Source organism: Argiope bruennichi, chromosome X2, assembly GCF_947563725.1.
Source record: "Argiope bruennichi chromosome X2, qqArgBrue1.1, whole genome shotgun sequence".
In the NCBI taxonomy this organism is placed as follows: Eukaryota; Metazoa; Arthropoda; class Arachnida; order Araneae; family Araneidae; genus Argiope; species Argiope bruennichi.
In genome coordinates, this window is record NC_079163.1 from 60335851 (window position 1) to 60354173 (window position 18323).

Here is an 18323-nt window from a genome sequence, read left to right on the forward strand (position 1 = left end):
AAAATACAGCAATGTAACTATACATGTTTATTTTGCTTTTACAAAAGTAATTCATTATTTTGACGGTATAAAATGAATTGCTATTCCTTCTCAAAGTACCAATCTTCATTTCTATAATACGAGATGCATCTTTTCTGTCTCATTTTCTTGCTAAATTCGTTATCGATAAACTTTTGAAGACTGCACCGCAACTTGAATACCGACATCCATTACAAATTTCCGGGTGCGTAATACTTTATCGTTGGAAATCGCATAGGATGAAATCTGGACCGTAGGATGGTTTTATATGCATATACTTGTAAATCCAAGAGTCTGGAATGTAAAAATCAACACGCTATTCGCACAAGTGCTAGCACCAAAATAATGAATGAAATGCGTTTGGTATATTATGGCCTCTCCAATAGGTAGTTGATTTTCATTCAGCTGGGGACTGAAAAGTTTAGAATAACCTACATAAAAGTCAGCCATAATTTTCAATCCAAATGAAAGTCTGAGATGAACTTTTGTCATTGCGGTAATTGTGAAAACAGACAACTATGCAAAATGTCGTACCCTCTGAGCACAAACCATACTCGTCACTTTGTACTACAAAATACCCAGCTTGCTTTTATAAAAATTTTTGATCAAAAATGGAAGCATTGAGCGTAATGTTAATTTATTGGGAGCTCACTGTTACAGTACCACTCTATCCTGGAGATATAACTAACTTCAGTAATAAAATCTGATCCTCATTGTAGTAGAACCATTATTTCAAGTACTTAAAATTATTCAAAATATTGGACTATTGACCAAGTTTTCAAATATACAAGCAGATTTAGTTAAAGAAACTGATAAAATTATAATGAGAAGGTAGCGCTTTGTGTCTCTTTGGGCCACATCTAACGCCCTGAAATATTTAACTAATGGTCTGTAACAATTTAAAAAATATATTTGTATCTAGAACATTCTTAAAGCAATGACTCGATCTCGTTACCTCCTCAGAGGCTCATCTTCTATAGATGAGTACGAGTGTTTTGATCCCGAGGTTCTCGGGAATCTTGATTCCTTTTACGCCTTTTGTTTCTCTATCCCTCGATGCAAAGGAGCTCTCTGTGAGAAGCAGTTGCCGCTCGGTCTGCCTCCTCTCACAGACAGTCAAAAATTATCACTTGTTAGTCGTGCCTGGTGACCCGTTCCCGAATGTTACATTTCAGTCACCGTGTTATCAACTGGCCAGTATCCCATTCACTTGACTGGTCTTCTCTAGGGATCAAACGAATGTGTCCAATTCCCGAAACTTAGCGTTGGCCTCACCTCGCTATGATTCTAATTGATAAGGTCTCTACATTCATATGTTGCTTCAAAATGTGACGTTAATATAAGCGAAATATCGATTTGCATGTTGATCGATGTCTTATAAAACGTATCAAATTTTTCGTAAGGGAGTTTCATAATTTAAGAATTATTGTTAAATTATCAAATGCAAATAGTTCCATTGTTTTTCAGTAAAACTTTTCTCGTCTGTTGGAGAAGAATTCGAAGGCTTCGTCTTACAAGCTCGATACAGCAGAGACAGAAGCAAGCTAGTTGAAGGCCATTTCACAACTAAAGATGGCGAGACGAAAACCATCAACTGTTTCAACGGAAAACAGGTCTGGAAAAAAATGAATTTATATCCTTTATTTTCCATTACTTTGGATTATTACTATATAATAGCTCGTTTCATTTCAAGAGTCTCGCGTGATGGCTACCATATTAATCTGATCTTTTTATCGAATCTTAAAAGTTTCCGCATGCATTCAGCAATTTGATTGACAATGCCGCACATATTGCTTTTAAAATGATCTCCTAGGCCTCTCCGTCATCCCCCCCCCTCCCATGAATTTTCAGTTAGTACAAATTCATGAAAGTTTTAGTATGGAGATGTCAAATGCATGCATTCTTAACAGGAGATTCTTGATTTTCAGCATTTACTTATGAAGAGAATAATACTTTTAGTTAAAAACCAAAGTAATCATGGGGCATATATCCGATAGACGGTAAATTAATTTCATTTAAAGTGGACACTTTAAATGAAATTAATTTGCTGTATCTGATAGCCACTTTACCATCTTCACTTAAGTTTACCATCTTTGATTTTATAGTACACTGTTGAGATACCCAACAGATGTATAATTGCAGATAATGAACGTAGAAATCTTTCTTTTCAGAATACATTGACGATGGTGAATCCTACTCGCAAGCGTGAAGTGGTGACTGATTGGACACCCAACACTTCGCTGGACGAAGATGTGATCTTTCGAGCAACATTTGCTAAAACATTTGCTTTATTTTGGACTGGAATTGATTCGTCTCCTGTGAGGATTCAAAGCGATGGACCCTCCCACTCACCGAGCAGACCCACCGAGCGAGTGAGTTTTTGTCAGGGTTTTAGAAATTCGCTACATGAATTGAATTTAAATAGACTCGTTTGAATGATTTTTCACCTCAAATAAACTTTGTCTAAAACGGTTAAATTACAACTAAAATTATCATTCATTCTTGTCGCAAAGGAGTGGGTAAAGGTTTCGGTAGAATTTGCTTTTAATTTACATGCAATGAAAGATACCGCCAGCTATGGAATATGATTTCTTATTCTACAGTTATCACCCGAGAATACTTTCTGCAACAGCGGGGAATATGCGTAGTTCGACTTGCTTATATGCTTTAACAATGTAGCACGTGTTGTTCACTTCACTTCATTTTATGAATCTGCGGGAAAGCAGCAAAATCTTCAAATGAGAGGTGTTGCCCCCCTTCACCCGATATTTTAGCGCAGAACCTCATCACTGCGTTTATGTGCTTCGCTGTAAAATGAAAACAATATATATTTTTTTGGTCACCTTCCTTTCTATCTGTCGGATTTAAAATTTGATATAAATGTACAATTTTTGGCCATATTCCAAATTTCCATTTCTTATTCCGCTGTGTGTTTGAGTTGGATCTCTTACACACATACAAATAGATTGACAAGTATCACAAAGTATTTGCTCCAAATTTGACACATCTACAATTATTATTGTGGAAAATTCATATATCAGATTATCTTCAAATATTATGTAACATGACATATTACATTTTACGAATAAATGGATCAATCAAATTCACTTTGAAACATTAGCTGTTTATAACATGTTTACTTATACATAGAATGCAACTAGTATTTCTAGCATGAATTTACGTTGGATGAATTTCGATTCTTTGTTTCTAATTTGCATTTTCACATTTTGGAAACTTGAGGGCATTCGGATATTTTTAAGCTGCAGTAATTTTATGTATTATAGATTTATATTGTTTGTTATCCTAAAATATATTAACTACAAATTCTGAGTTAATTTTTATCTTGTAGGGTTAAATTATGTATAGGTGAGATTGCATCCAAGTAACAGGAATGTCAAATCAACGTCAATCAATCCTAAAATCTCTTTAAAGCATCTTTCAATTATTTTGCATCTTAAAATGTATTATCTTCTAAATGCTTGTCTTATAATACTAAAACACACCTTCCTATTATTTATAACGTACCTTTTTCCATTTCGCATTATCTCACTTTTAATTTTCTGAGGACATAAAAACCAACTAGACCCTCATAACGAGCATTTCTCTGAATTTTTTCCTTTGTGAAAATTTTTTGTGAGGTTAATTTCCTTGATTTTCTTAAATTGTGATCAGTTCATCCAAGTATGGCTTGTGCTATAACTGAAGTACTGTTGGTACAAATACCATTTTCACAGATATTGGATATTTCAAGATTTCATAAGGTAGAAAAAATTTATGCTTAAGATACTAAGATAGTTTGCCACTTTACAAATCAATGTTAAAAAGCTACATTTTTTATTGCCTTTCTGAAGTGCAATTTTCATATGAAATCCCTCTAAAAAGTTTACTTTCGCTCAAATTTGTCAGAAATTTATACTTATATAAAGAAAAAAACTGTTTCATGTTCATCTAAAAGTTTTGCATTCTACTTGAAGTCGTTGCAATGGTTATAGATTTTGTCACATAACCTATATAAAGAGTAAAACGTGCAAATAATCAGTCAATTTTTGTTACTACGAAGAAAAGCGATTCTTTCAATTTCTTTGAAACTCATTCTAAATTGCCCATTGAAATTCTATATTTCATTTAGCAATTTTTTTTTTAGAAGCAAGCATATTCTAGTGATAAGATCTATGTGGATTGTTCGATATCCAAAGGCTGCTTTGGAATACCAGGCGGTTGCATAAATAGACAAGATTGTGAAGTTTTGCTTAGTTATGCCAAAACAAGCGATGGAATAGAATTTAAAATGCACGGTACTCTTGACCAGAACACGTATATGGCAATGGGGTTATCCACAGATCAGTTGATGGTAAGTTAAATTCTTTAATGTAAAATTTAGGTAATGTTGTTTTTGTTGTGATATTTATAAATTGATTTTCAAACCTTGTCGGCTATCTTTGTAAAAATACTAACTTTATAAGTAATTCTTTTTCATTACGGTTTGTTTTTTCCAAGCTTTTGTAAATGCTATTTTTCTTTCTACCTTCTAGGGTGAAGATCTTGTCACAGAATGTGTTAGGAGAGAATCAAATATTATTGCACGTCGATCATGGAACGTCGGTGGTCAAAAATCCAATGTACTTTTGAATGAAGTAAGTTCTATTGATGAGTTAAATACGTCTGGTAAAGTAAAGACTATTGCATCCGATTAGATCTAAACTAAAACTGAGAATCGTAGCAAAGTTAAGTTTAAAAACTGACACTTCAATGAGCCGTAATTATCCTAATTAAACTTTTTATTAACTAATGCATAATTTTGCTAGTTCTCCCATGCATAAGTACATTCAATTTCGCATTACCCGTCCTAAAAGGACCTTGAAATGAAAGCTTAGGATAAACTACATTAAAACAGCTGTACAAAAATTATTTTGGAATGGTTGGTATATATTTAATTGTCATTGGATCGTTTAAGATTCATTTCATGATCTCTTATGAATCGGTTTGGACAGTACTCTGCAAATTATTTGGGCCAAGATTCATTTTTCATAAAATCCATGCCTTCATAGGGATTTCCTACCTGAAATCGATTTCAAATACATTTTGTTACGAAGGGAAGTTGGTCTTTGGTAGTTTAAATTAGTGCGACTACGTGATCATTATACGTAATCATTTTTGCGTCCGTTGCGTTTCATCTGTTAGAAGTGATCGATGTTGCGAGTTGTCTTGTTCTCACGTATATATATAAAATAAAAATCGATGTCACTCCCTGGAAAATGGTTAGAATTTTTATCCTGTCGGAAAACCTCAATGTAGGCTCCGAGGGATATTGTTGCTCCGACTGGAGTCGAAATATCCAGTGTTTCCGGAATTATTTATCAGTAAAATTAGCTTGCGATAGTTTTTCCAAACAAAAGAATTAATGTGGGCGTACACTCAAGGAAACAGCTCTAATTTCTTGTTTGACATTGTAAAATGCATCCTATCAAATAGATCTTCGGAGAAAATTATTGGCATGAGTATTGATTCATTGACAGTACAACAGACTGATCGAAACGGGAAGATGGACAAGAATACTTATTTAAGTCATTATTACCCGGAAACGAAAAGAAACGCTTGTATGTGGTCAGGAAAGACCAATCACAGACTGAACAAGATTGGAAAACAGTCGTATTCAACGACGAAACGCATTTTTTTTCAAGATTATTGACATTTGTGAAGTGAAGCTCTGGAGAAATCATCAGAGAGCAACATCTAAATAAAACAATTTAACACTAATTGATGGAAGAATGTACTCCAAAAAATAAATTTTCAGTACTAGGCGATAAAATTATGCCCTTAATGCACACGTCTATTGGCGGATCAGAAAGATATTGCCTCATACCATTATTCTAAGCTGGTAAAAAAAAATATTAAAGAAATTTTTTTGATTGTCCTGGTTATTCACAAGAAGTAAACCCCGTCGAAAATTTGTAGCTCGTTTTGAAGAAACAAGCGAATAAGATTACTTAACCAAATGATAGAAAATGTCTTTAAAATATTGGTTTCGTAATGACATCGACACTTTCTATTCCAAATTTGTGAAATTCATGCCGAACTGTGTACAGGATATCCTTAAAGCTAGAGGACATATTTGCTACATTGTTATGCCATACATTTATGTAGACTTATACTAATTAAACTACATATGGGAAATTTGTTTGTCCCAATTAATTAGTACAGTACTGTATCTAAATTATCCCGATGAAAAAAAAATCTCAAATTAGCAAAACATCTGAATTTCGAACGTGCATAAGAAATTTCCGGATGAAATCTTTATTACATTTTTGCGTTTAAAATATATACCTATAGATTAGATGGAAATTTTCGATTTTCCACAGCTAAAATAACTTTCTTGCGCTTGGTTTTTTTTTTTTTTATCAGCTTTAGAAACTCTCCTTAATTTTACCTTTTTATTTTGGCGATTCTCTAACAAAACAATTATTCATACTCGAGACATTTTTTCATTATATCAGAATAATCCGAATTCACTGAAAATATCACTTGGATGCCTTCACCAAAGAAAACTTAAATTTCTTTGAGGAATGAATTCGTATTGAATCTGTATGTGTCCGACGATCTGGCTCTTATTGAAATTGCTTCTTATATAAGAAATTGTTTGACTACATAAATGTACTTAACTTGTGTGCATCGCAACTCTACTTGTTTTGCTGTAGCAATGTGTTTTGTTTATACGACTTCTCACCTCGTAAAATCTTCTGTAAACCTTATTCTATTCTTCTCGCCTTGTAAAATCAAAGGAAACATGAACTTTTCTTCACCTAAAAGCCTCGAGTTATTTGCTGCGGAAGTCTTTAATAAAAAATATTTAAATAAGATACAAAGCTATCCAAATACCATTTAAGTGTTTAGGGACTAATGAATACTATTCAACAGTTAATCCCTTTTATCTACAAACAACATTCAAACTGTATATTTAATTACTGGAAAATTATGGAATACGAATCAAAATGGAAATTACAAGATACAGATTCAAATGCTTTTCGCTGTTTTGCTCGGACTCAAGTCCTATCGGCATCGGAACTTTCGCTTTCTTCTTTGCATTTCATGGTTAGGGCATCAGAAAAACGCAACTTTATAGTGTGATTGCATGTATACTATTATTGATTATCATGTTCTCTAGCTTCCAGATGGAGCCTACGAATCTGAATACTTCAATGACATGAGCACCTGCTCCTTCACAATGAACTTCATCACCGATTCAAATGGAAGAACATTCAATTTAGTCAACAATACATATTATACTCTACTGGCAAAAGGACCTATGAGAAATGAAAGTAAGGAGTTTGTTGTTATTATGATTAAAAATTTTTTTTTAACATTTTATTATAATTTTAACTCTTAATTCACAGGGTTAAGCTACCATACTTTGAGAGCATCAACCCAAGATCCAGTAAATTTTAACGCCTTCGAAGTCAGCGAAGGAGAAGGAGTGACCGATTCTGTGAAAATCCACGGTAAGACTCGAATATTCAATATTAATTTTTTTTACTTGTAAAATTCTATTTTTTCTTTGTAAAAGTTTATTTCTATTCGCGTATATTACCCTAAGCTAGCCATATTTTAGTCAGAGCAAGACAAATATAATGTAAGTCACCTTTTTCTTTAATGCTTAGCTTCTATAGGTAAATTCTAAATGGTAAATGTTTAAGCTGAAAGGGTAAGTAAAATTTCGGTTTATTACTGCTTTTTTGCTAAATTCCTTTGAGTCACAGAATATCCTAAGTAACGGTAAATGAAGATTTCCTGCCTTGATGAAAGTTTTTATCGGTGAGTGATATCAGAATTTGTATTTTTGCTGCTTAAATCTTTATTTTTACCAATAGGATTGAATGCAAAATAAATATTTAACACTTATGTTCTATAAAGCAAAAAAATAATAAATTTTAATAAATCGTATTAATGAGACATTTAACACTTTAATAATTTCAGCTTTAAATACTTGATGTGCATTCGGAATTCTTTCTGCTATTCTTTCTACTACCTTGAATTTCGCTGCTAATACAAAATTTCTGTTTTATGCATACCAAAAACTTGATTCTTATGCGTATTCGATAAGCTTTGATGAAAATCGCGAAAATACTATTTTACCATGTAAATTTATTGGACTTTTTATTTGGACTTTCGAGTGAATTTATATAATTATTTTGGCCCATTTTGATACTTTTTGCAAATTTGAGCATTTTTAAGGCGCTTGCTTTCTGAATTGCTTCATCTTATCTGAACAGCTCTACTGCTACTGCATCTATGAATTGCTTTAACAAGTTAGTAGCGCCGTTTGTTGCCTTCTAAATTAGAATCGCTTCAAAAAAAATGCTGAAAAGATAATCCATTTTTCGATTTAAATCTTCCAGCATTAATATTTTTTAGAGGAAAAAGAATAATTTGCAATATGTGAGTAGAGAATCGTACAGGACTACCTCCTATCTGCCGAATTGCGCGAAATATCTGTATGGTCATCAACGTGACAGCTCCAAGATTGGAACTAATATTGAATCCTAAGAGCAGTCATTAGCCACAGTACAACCTTTCCCATAGGAGGTACAATCCCGTCATAGAAAGGGGAGGGGGCTACTGAACCCTCCAATTTTAATGTGTCAACCTATGATGCGAGAACTATGCCGAAACCTTCTCATTACCATATCGGATATCTTCGGTGGAATTATATCCAGATAATGTCAAATGACTTTTTAAACGCTTTCCTTTTTTGTAAATTGAATATAAACTTGGAATGTATAATTTCAAGCATTTATGAAAGAAACTTTAGGCAAATTGCTCTAAAATCCTGCAAAATATTCTGTAGACGAAATTCCTTGAGTTATTTCAATGTATTGCATAATTTTTTTTAAAACTCGGGAATTAACAATGAGTTATTAACCTTATTCTCCTCTATAGAAAAATGTCTTGTGTTGATTATTGAATCAAATAACCATTTTTTAAAAAAAAATCGAAATACTGAGGCTTTATTATTTTGAGATTGTCATGGATTGAAAGTGCAAGCTTTGCGAAAACAAAATTTTAAATAAGATACGTATTCTCCTTTTTTATATGATAGCATATTTTGCACTCCTATCAAATCATTAAATTTCCTTAAACAATTCTTAGAATTCTCGTTGACAAATGGAATAATGGAAAACGCATATAATTTTTCCTAGCAAGTTAACACTAATTTTATTATTCCTTCTTCGCTTCGAATGGTACTATTCTTTCAATCCTCGACAATCTCCAATAGCTTGCTTACCTATTTCTAATCTTAATAATATCTCAATAAAATGAATAGTAAATTTCGAATTCCAATGATTCGCCTTTCTCCCTTTTCATCCAAACGCCCACCAATACTGAAAGGATGTTTTAAGAAAATGGTTACTTTTGGATTTGTTAGAAATTTCATAAAAATGTGAAAGGCTTCTCTTCCCGAATATATAGCTAGGAAGTAATCAATCTAATATATAAAATTTTTGTTTGTTCGTGTTTACGTGCTGCCGTACCATTCATCTGATTGCTATAATACTTTGCCAACTTATTGCTTTGAACCTAGAAAGTCCATGTTTTTCACATAGCCAGATGTATATTGGATGCTAAGGAATCGGACAGCCAAGAAATTTGTTTTTGCTGAAGGCGGAAAAAAATTGTCTAACCTAAAGTATACTTGACTAATAAAGTTAAAAAAAATAGAATGTTATACTCCTCCTTTATATATCTTTCAATTTCAATGGATGTATTAATTATCGACAAGAGAATAAATATTATTCTTTCTATCATTCCCATGATGGCTATTTCAAACTTCAAACGATATTTCCAAAACTATTTCTTCTGCGGCAGCTGCGCGCCGGGTACCAACTAGTCATCAATAAAGAAAGCCCGGGCACAATTTATCCCAATCAACATATTTCCTCTGTCAACAAATAAGCATTAAAATACCCTTTAAGGAACTTAGTTTTTAATTTTTAGCAAGATAGGCTACTTTTATTTGCTTTTATTTATTCAACGTGAAGCATCTGATCAGCTTAATTTTCATAATTTATTTTAAATGCAGTTAGAGATGACATCATAAACTAAGCTTCACGTTGACGGCATAAAATGTTTTGACATAGGCTAATACAAGTGTTTGAAAAAAAAAAAATTCGTACTTCAATTCATTTGATTGCGGTGTTTTTATTTATGTAGCCTTCCAAAATTCTTAATCTGTTTGGATAAATTGCATCTTAAAATCGTCCTACATTCTAAAAGTTTGAAAATTTGACGAATTTCTTCTCTTAAAATAAAACTCATGAAAACGTCCAAATTTACTCGGCGGCTTTGTGAATGGCTTGCTTGCTTTGCCTCTAGTTTTATTTCTATGTATCTGGTATTAAATCTTAAAGCGAAAATAAATTGAGGATCTAGTTTTAAATATTTTTCCCATGTCTTTTCTTCAGCAAGATTTTTAAATTCGCTAAAAAGTAACCAAATACTGCATTTCCATTACCTAATTAAAATATTTATTAACCAATTCTGAATTTTTTTTTTAGCTGCAACTTATGAGATTTTCATACAGTTACTTTCTCTTTAACAAAAAAATTTCGTAAGAAAAAATTTATAATGTCTAAATAGTATTCGGATAATTTTAAAAAAATGTTATATAAAATTATTTTACCAAAAGTGTTCCTGTATTTCTTGGATTTCGCGTTAGATTCATAGCCTCAATATCTTGAATACAATTTTCTCTTGATAAAAACGTTATTTGCCTCTGTCTTGCATAAATGATTCTTAATTCCTCTCAAAATACTTTACTTAAAATGCTCTTTCCAATAAAAAGAATCAGCGTAATCGAGAAAATGTGAATATTCTAACAAAAATAAAATTTTAATTCATATCAACGATAGCTGGAAATGGCATAATGTAATGTTAGATTTTGGAATACATTACTTAACAATTCAGAATGAACATTTCAGACCCTCTAAGACTTGTTTTTATTAAGCTCAAAATCTTGCATTTAAGTGTTTAACATTCGAAATGTATAATGCGTACAACTTTTTGAATAAATTATGTGAATTATTTATTAATTTTGACTGAAAATAACTAGGCTTACTCTGAAAAGACTGCACGAGCATCTTGCTGTTTTTCTATTGGCTACCTTTTTTAACTAAGGATTTACACAGTACAACACAGTAATCCTTTCTGTTCAGCCCAAGTCTTATTAGGATCCTGTTTAGCCTACGGTCCTTGGTAGTTGCAGTGTGCTCTCACCATTCACTATGCCTTGAGAGAAGTTTTAATTCTTTGTTATTTAAAAATCTGCCAAGTAAAGGGAAAGCAAAATGTTGCCGTTAAGTAGCCAAAAGTTCACGGTGGTTTTTTGTGCATCTCATTTGAATTCTTTGCATGTTAAGGCCATTTCTGCAAGGCAAAATCAGTGGGTAAACCATTCTGTCAAATACTGCCAATTAATGTTGGAAACCAATCAATGTAATGTAATAAATTTTGGCAACAGTATTCTTCAATGGGGGAAAAAAGATACTTGATATTTTACTAAAGCTGGTGGGTTCGAATATTCGGTTAGAGATCTCACTTGTCAATAGTGTACACATATAAATGGGAAAATAGTATAGCATTGTAAAATGGGGAAAATAGACGCTATTTTTATTTTATCAGAAGTAACTTAATAGAAGTATTGCGATTTCCATTTATTTTGTCGGATTTCAGTCGCTCAGCTTCTTGGATATTCTGTATTCTTGTTTTCCTAGCCTAGCTTTCTATTTGCTTCGGCTTTCTCACTTTCAATGCAGAAATTTCATTTCCTCTTTCAAAATATTTAATTCAAGCTTTTTATTATAAAAATATCGATTAAAAAGGTCTTCAAGATCTCTGGATCTTACCAATTTTATAAAATTAAAGGCCTTATTTGTCACCGATTAAGTTTAATATAATCATCCCATTCTGTTTTATTTCTAAACATTCAAGAAATTTTCTCTGTATTTTAACAATGCAGAAATTTAAATTTGCAGTCTATTGAATTGGTTAATTGCTTTCATGGACTTTTTAGTTTGCCTTATTTCGTATTTAGAGAATCTGAATGTTACAACACTTAAGTCTCAGAGTATAATTCTCAAAACAGATCTGTTAATTAAATTGCAGCTTAGCTTTTCAACAAGCAATTTTCTTGCCGAAAGGCTCATTCACTCTAATTTGTATAATAATAGCCTTCTTTGCAGGTCTAACGGAGGAAAGTTTTATGTCGAAAACTACTGATTCTTTCTCCACAGAAGTCACTCTTGATGTGACAACATCGTCCACAAGCGGTAGTTATGGTGCTTATTTGAGCCATAGCTTGTCTTTTATACTTGCAATCTTTGGATTCCTGCACGTCATTGACGCATTCATTAGAACCGAACTTTAATTTTATTCGTTTTTATTTTATTAGCCAACATTTCCTAACATTGGCTAATTTTTATGTCAATTGTCATGTTGGCAATGGATTTTAAAATGTTCTCAAATATTAAATATTTGTCTTTTGGAAAATCTACTTGAAATAAATTTTTTTTATTCTCCCCTTCTGGTGTTATTTCTTTCTGCTTCATTATTCTGGTCTCGTGTCTTTTATGATTCTGCATTTTAAAAGAATTTTTTGAGGTTTTGAAGGGATAAAAAAAAATACTTAGTCTAAGAAGTTATTTAACTTGTTCGTGTCGAATAGAATATTAATTTTTCAGCCATATTGAGGGACTGAAATCAAAATACCATTTTTAGGCGTCGATTTAAAATTTCTTCTGGACTAAAGATGGATTTTGATTTGACAAAAAAAATCTCATTCTTTTCCCGAAATGAAACCAATGTAATGATTCTAATCGAATGAAACCAATCTCAAAAGTAATTGCTGTTTTGATTGATGATATCGTTACAATGTTTTTAAATTAATGCTTAATATTTGTTTAAGCAAACTCTCTCGCTCATTCTTCATACCGTTACAAAACACGTGAAAATCTTGTCGATCAATCAATTTAATCTTGGTGAATCAATATAACAGAAATCCAAGAATGATTTTGATAGTCAAAGGAAGTGGCATGCCTTAGCGAGCGCACTCGTCTTGTCCTAAACTTACCTTCCGAATGATAAGTTTGTATAATTCTTAAAACTAATTATTTCGCAAAATTGGACTCATAATTTACTCTAATTTCTGAAGACATTTTAAAGGTAGCTTAACCAGGGATCAATGGACTAATTACAGTTGAAATAGGTTTTAGACCCATTACACTTTGGTTAAAAAAAAAAGAGAGAAAAATCTATCTAACAAGTAATCGTCCTTTTGGCTAATATGAGTTAATATTTGCTTAACAATATATTAATTTCCGTAACGATACTGAACTCCAATATCGTTGCAGAAATGTTTATTCTTTCTTTAATCCTGTCGTATTTAAAATGTAAAGGAATTTTATTTCGATATTGTATATAAAAAAAATAGCTTCCCTATTGTATAAATACATAACTTCACGTTTGGATTGAAAGGAAATGATTTCTATTGAATGTGAAGCTCAATATTGGACATTGGAAGGGTTTGTTTACTTGAGAAAAGCTATTTTCTAACTATTAAAAGTCGAGAATCATTTCTATATATTAATTCTATTGGGTTAAAATTTTTGCATATACTTCAGGGTTTAATTTTCAAGGTGTCCTTCGAGACGAAATAAAAAAAAAAATAATCTTCCCGTTTTATCTGGAAAATGAACCAAGACTTTCCTGCAAAGTGTGAAGTGACTAACATTTTCGAAACTGGCATGTAATGCCATTTCCTTCCTTCCTCTTGAGCACTTCCTTTAAAAAGAAATTTCTGTTCAGTCGGAAAGGAAATTGTTTATGTGCAGGAACATAAAACAAAAATGAGTTGCATGTGCTTTCAATTTACGAACCACGATTATATGATGTAAGAATTGGACGCACTGTTATACGTCACTATTTTTTTTTCTTCCATTTCTCAATTTCTTAGTTTTACTGTACAGCATTGCAAGTTTGACCGGGAAAAGTAAATTGTTCTCTGTGTAAAGGCTGAGGCAAATTTACAAAATCGCCGCATTTTTGTTTTTAATTTTTGCTTTTTATTTAATTTGACTAATTTCATGTTTATAAAGATGGAATTTTGCAATTGATATTGCACTCATTTTCTTATCTGCAAAAATTTCGTAATTTTTTACATTTATGTTCTCTCTAGCCATGCATTGTTTTAATATTTTCAAAATTTAATAACCAGTTACTCGATTACGCTTAAATTTTGATCTGAAACAAGAAGCGCTACCTGCTAGTAATTTTTAACAAACGATTTCAATATTCCACAATATGCAAAACAATGTCTAATTATAAACTCAAGACTAAAAATAGAAAATTAATCATTTCTATTTAATATACTAATAAGAAATTTGAAAATCTACTTTTCTTATCGATGATTTTTGAAGATTCGAAATCGCGGGTGAAGTGCCTGAACTTCTGGGTTGTTCTTTAGAAACGTTGTTTCTCAAAAGTGTTACTTCATCGTTTAAATGTTCCATTTTGTTTTCCTGTCTAAGAAAGATAGATGCAAAAACCTATTTTTTTTCTCTTATTTGCCGACGTACGGGTTTATATATGTATCAAATATATTTTGTAAAAATCAGAATTAAAAATTATGCAGGAGAACTTGAAAGGGGCTTCTTTTTCATTCATTTAAAGCCTGCTCGTCTTCACAATGAATTTTGCTTTTTGTTTAAATTATTTTAAAATTGGCTAATATTGCATGAAAAAAATCATTTCGCTACGACTATAGTATTTTCTCTCAAATTATTCCTTTTCAGAACTTTCTATTGCTCATTTTTAGAATTTTTTTAAAACATTTGTTTTTTTTAGAAATTTATATTTCTGATAACTTTTAATAAATTCAGTTCAGCTTTAACATAACCGCATTTATTTTCAGTTTACATTTTAGATAATGGATTAAAAAATCATACAAGTGTAAAGTATCTTCAGAAACAAAACCCATTCGTTGAGGTACAAGTAAAACTTGATACTACCCAAACTTTAAATTTAATATCGAAATCAATATGTATTAAAAATGCTTCTCTAATGAACACTTTATTTTCCTAAGTTTCCATTAAACTCCAATCCAAAACAGATCTTGCATCTTTTAGTGTAAAAAAGTTCTTTTGTTACAGAATCTGATTTAACTAACCCCAAAAATTGCTCATCTAGATTATTTTGAAATTTTGATCAATTATATATTTTCCGCCTTGTATTAAAGCCAAACATTCTCCCTACCTTTACGAGTCTATTTTTATCTTTAAAACGGCATCTGAACAACTGTAAATCTAAATTGACTTGAAAAAGTGGCGGATTTTATTTAATCCTTTGCACTCGGAAAAGTAATTCGATGCAAAATTATTCACTTAATATTTGTTTATTCCAAAAATATATGAAATATATATAATTGTTTCAAGTTGAATTTCCCCGAAAAATGAATTTACTTCGTTTTACCATTCTGTTGGTATCCTTAACAATCAAAATTGAAAAATACATAAATAAAACGTCAAAACGATGCATCGTCTTGACTGGTGACTATGAGTCACCTCTCGAGTACAAAACGTTAACATACGGTAGAATGAAGTCATCGAACTTGTGTCCACTATTGCATTTAACGAGAAGGTTATAAGGATGAGCGCATACAGTAAGATCCGTTATTTATTATCTGCAATTGGTAGGCAACTATTCAAGGTCTTTCAGTTTTTCATAAACAATTCTTTTGAATCCTTCCTCATCAAAGGATTAGAAATATTTCTCATTTACAATCTTTACCTTTTTGTGGCCATATTAACTTCCAGAGCTCTAGAATAGGTAGTCCAAAAATAAAAAGATGCCTTTAGAGTAAATTGAGTTGCAAATTCAAATTTTCATATATGTCTTTGTTAAATATTTCAGAAGTAAAAATTTAAGGATTAATATGCCATTTGGAAGAAAACATCATTTCGATGAACCATATTTTTGCTCCTATTTTATCACATGTCGTTCATTATTCATATATTTTCAGCATTCTTAGTTCCCCCCCCCCAAAAAAAAAAATTAATCAAATCTTTACATTCGATTATCAGAAATTCATTTTTTTTATATTTCAGAAACTTGAAAAATCGTTGTTTAAATTTAATTCCAACATGTCTCATATTTAATTAAATACCAATTTAAAAACTACATTGTAGAAGCAGTCTGTAAGCATAAAGCAAAACAGACTTTGTGCCCTTCATCAACAAGCTTCATCGATTGACGGCACCGTGAAACCTGTTTTACTCCTTGTGGGTGGAATTCAAAGAAATGAATTGAGACAGCGTTCATCTAAAAGCAACATATATAGAGGAATACTGCCAAATTTGAACTACCTGAACATTTAAAAATCTATAGAAGTGTTTTCAATGAAGTAGATTTTTTTGTAGATTATCTTTTTAACAATAGAATAACTTTTCGAGAAAATATATTTTAAAGTAGAAAAAAATTTCATCAATCCAATTAAAGAAACTGATTTTCAGTTTGAACCACTAATATCTTTTCTCGCAATTAGAAAAACAGAATATTTGATTTTTCAGTTCACACCATTATACAATGTATGAATCCAAGTATAGAATTTAGGCACTGTATTTAGTTTCTTGTTTTTGAACTCGCATTTGACGGTTTGCTTGGATGTATTGTTGTTGCTTTGGCTTCTTTACTGCCAGTTTATGAGGATTATTAAAAAAATTTGACTACTTTCTGGGTATACCTCTAGTTTAAGATTACAATGTATTTTATTAACACTATCTGTATGGCGCAGTGTCGCAATATCTGGCTTTTGCGCCATGCAATCCTATACAACCAACCAATCCCTAGTTTAAGATGTTAGAACTAAACAATCTAATCTAAGAAAACGTTGGACAATAAAACGTTCATTTTATCTTTAAACAATTCGGATGAACTTATAGTAAATTATTCCCAATATATATTTTTTCCAAGTCCTTTCTCTGAATATATATTTTGCCACTTACTTTAAAACAGAATAAATATTTAACTGATATATGAATGGAAATGCTTATTTTTTCCTTGCATCCATATAACATTAATCTAAAAATTCAGTAAGTCACATTTGCAACGTTGTCACAAATTCTACCTATTTTACGATATCTAACATAGTTGAAATCATAGTAGCGAACGAATACTACTCACTATATGTGGATATTACATAATGTTTGTTTTTGAAATCTTTTTATACATAAATGAGGCAAAAATAGTATAAACACATATGAAAAAGTATGCTGCATTTCATATTTATGGTCATGTCCTGTCGCCGGGCGCATAAGTCTCCATCAGGTGAATAGAGACATGTGGCATTACTAGTGCCATTACTAAACAGGCATTACTACTACTACTACTACTAGTAGTAGTAGTAGTAGTCAAAGGTATTGTATGCAGTTATCGTATACGTCACAATGTCACTGATTCTTGAGGCATACGCTAATTAGAGTGCATTCTGTTGGGATCGTTTACGGAAATAACAAAGCATTTTTAGTGGAGGGCATGGAATGCAATATTATTCGTTTTGACAAATAGTGATATTGCTTCTTAAAGACTCTGCAATACACAAGACAAAACTGACTAATAAGAAGCGATAAAGGGATTGAAACACGGTGGCTCGGAAGCTTAAATAAACACTCTCATAAACAGAAATGAAACGTGTTCAAGTTCCATTTCCTCTAAATTTGGGAAAGCATACCTTGAACTTTTACTGCAAAGTGGTATTTCATTAAGAGATATCTCTCTATGCCATCAAGCGTGGTAAATTCCGACACGCTGCCCCCGCAATAGTGATAGCATGCGTCACTATTGCAGGGCGTCTAGAACTCAAGAACGCCCTGTGAAGCTCTTGCTCTTCTTGCCGACGGTAAAGTATTTTTTTTTCTTTTTTTTTTTTTTTTTTTGGCTCGTCTGAGCTGTAATATCGCCATACCGCATTTATTAATCTACAATTAATCATTTTCTTGGAGTCTTCTACGAAGTCGTGCTCATCTTTCCAGAAGAATTCTGCCTTTCTTTAAAATAATCTACACTGCTCGATCAGTGAGGTAGAAAGGGTAACATGCGCTCGGGCTTTAATATAATCCTTGGTAAAAAGTCGTGATCAATGGTTTAGTAAATATAGATGACGCTCAGGATATAAGCATATTACGAAGAGACAAAAAAATTTTATCTCAAAAAATTGTTCCGATAGAGGCCGGGCCATCTATATTCCTTTGTCCCCCGATTGC

General features: G+C 31.8%; 1 protein-coding gene across 4 annotated transcripts in view; it reads left to right on the top strand.

Moving 5' to 3' along the window:
- Positions 1-18323, top strand: part of LOC129960128 (putative ferric-chelate reductase 1 homolog) — a 93641-nt gene that overhangs the window by 57055 nt on the left and 18263 nt on the right. For all 4 annotated transcript variants that reach the window (XM_056073281.1, XM_056073284.1, XM_056073282.1 and 1 more), the window contains exons 3-8: positions 1486-1631; positions 2190-2390; positions 4163-4369; positions 4551-4652; positions 7181-7334; positions 7410-7514. In XM_056073281.1, the coding sequence (XP_055929256.1) occupies positions 1486-1631; positions 2190-2390; positions 4163-4369; positions 4551-4652; positions 7181-7334; positions 7410-7514 (915 nt within the window). The remainder of the gene's footprint in view (positions 1-1485; positions 1632-2189; positions 2391-4162; positions 4370-4550; positions 4653-7180; positions 7335-7409; positions 7515-18323) is intronic.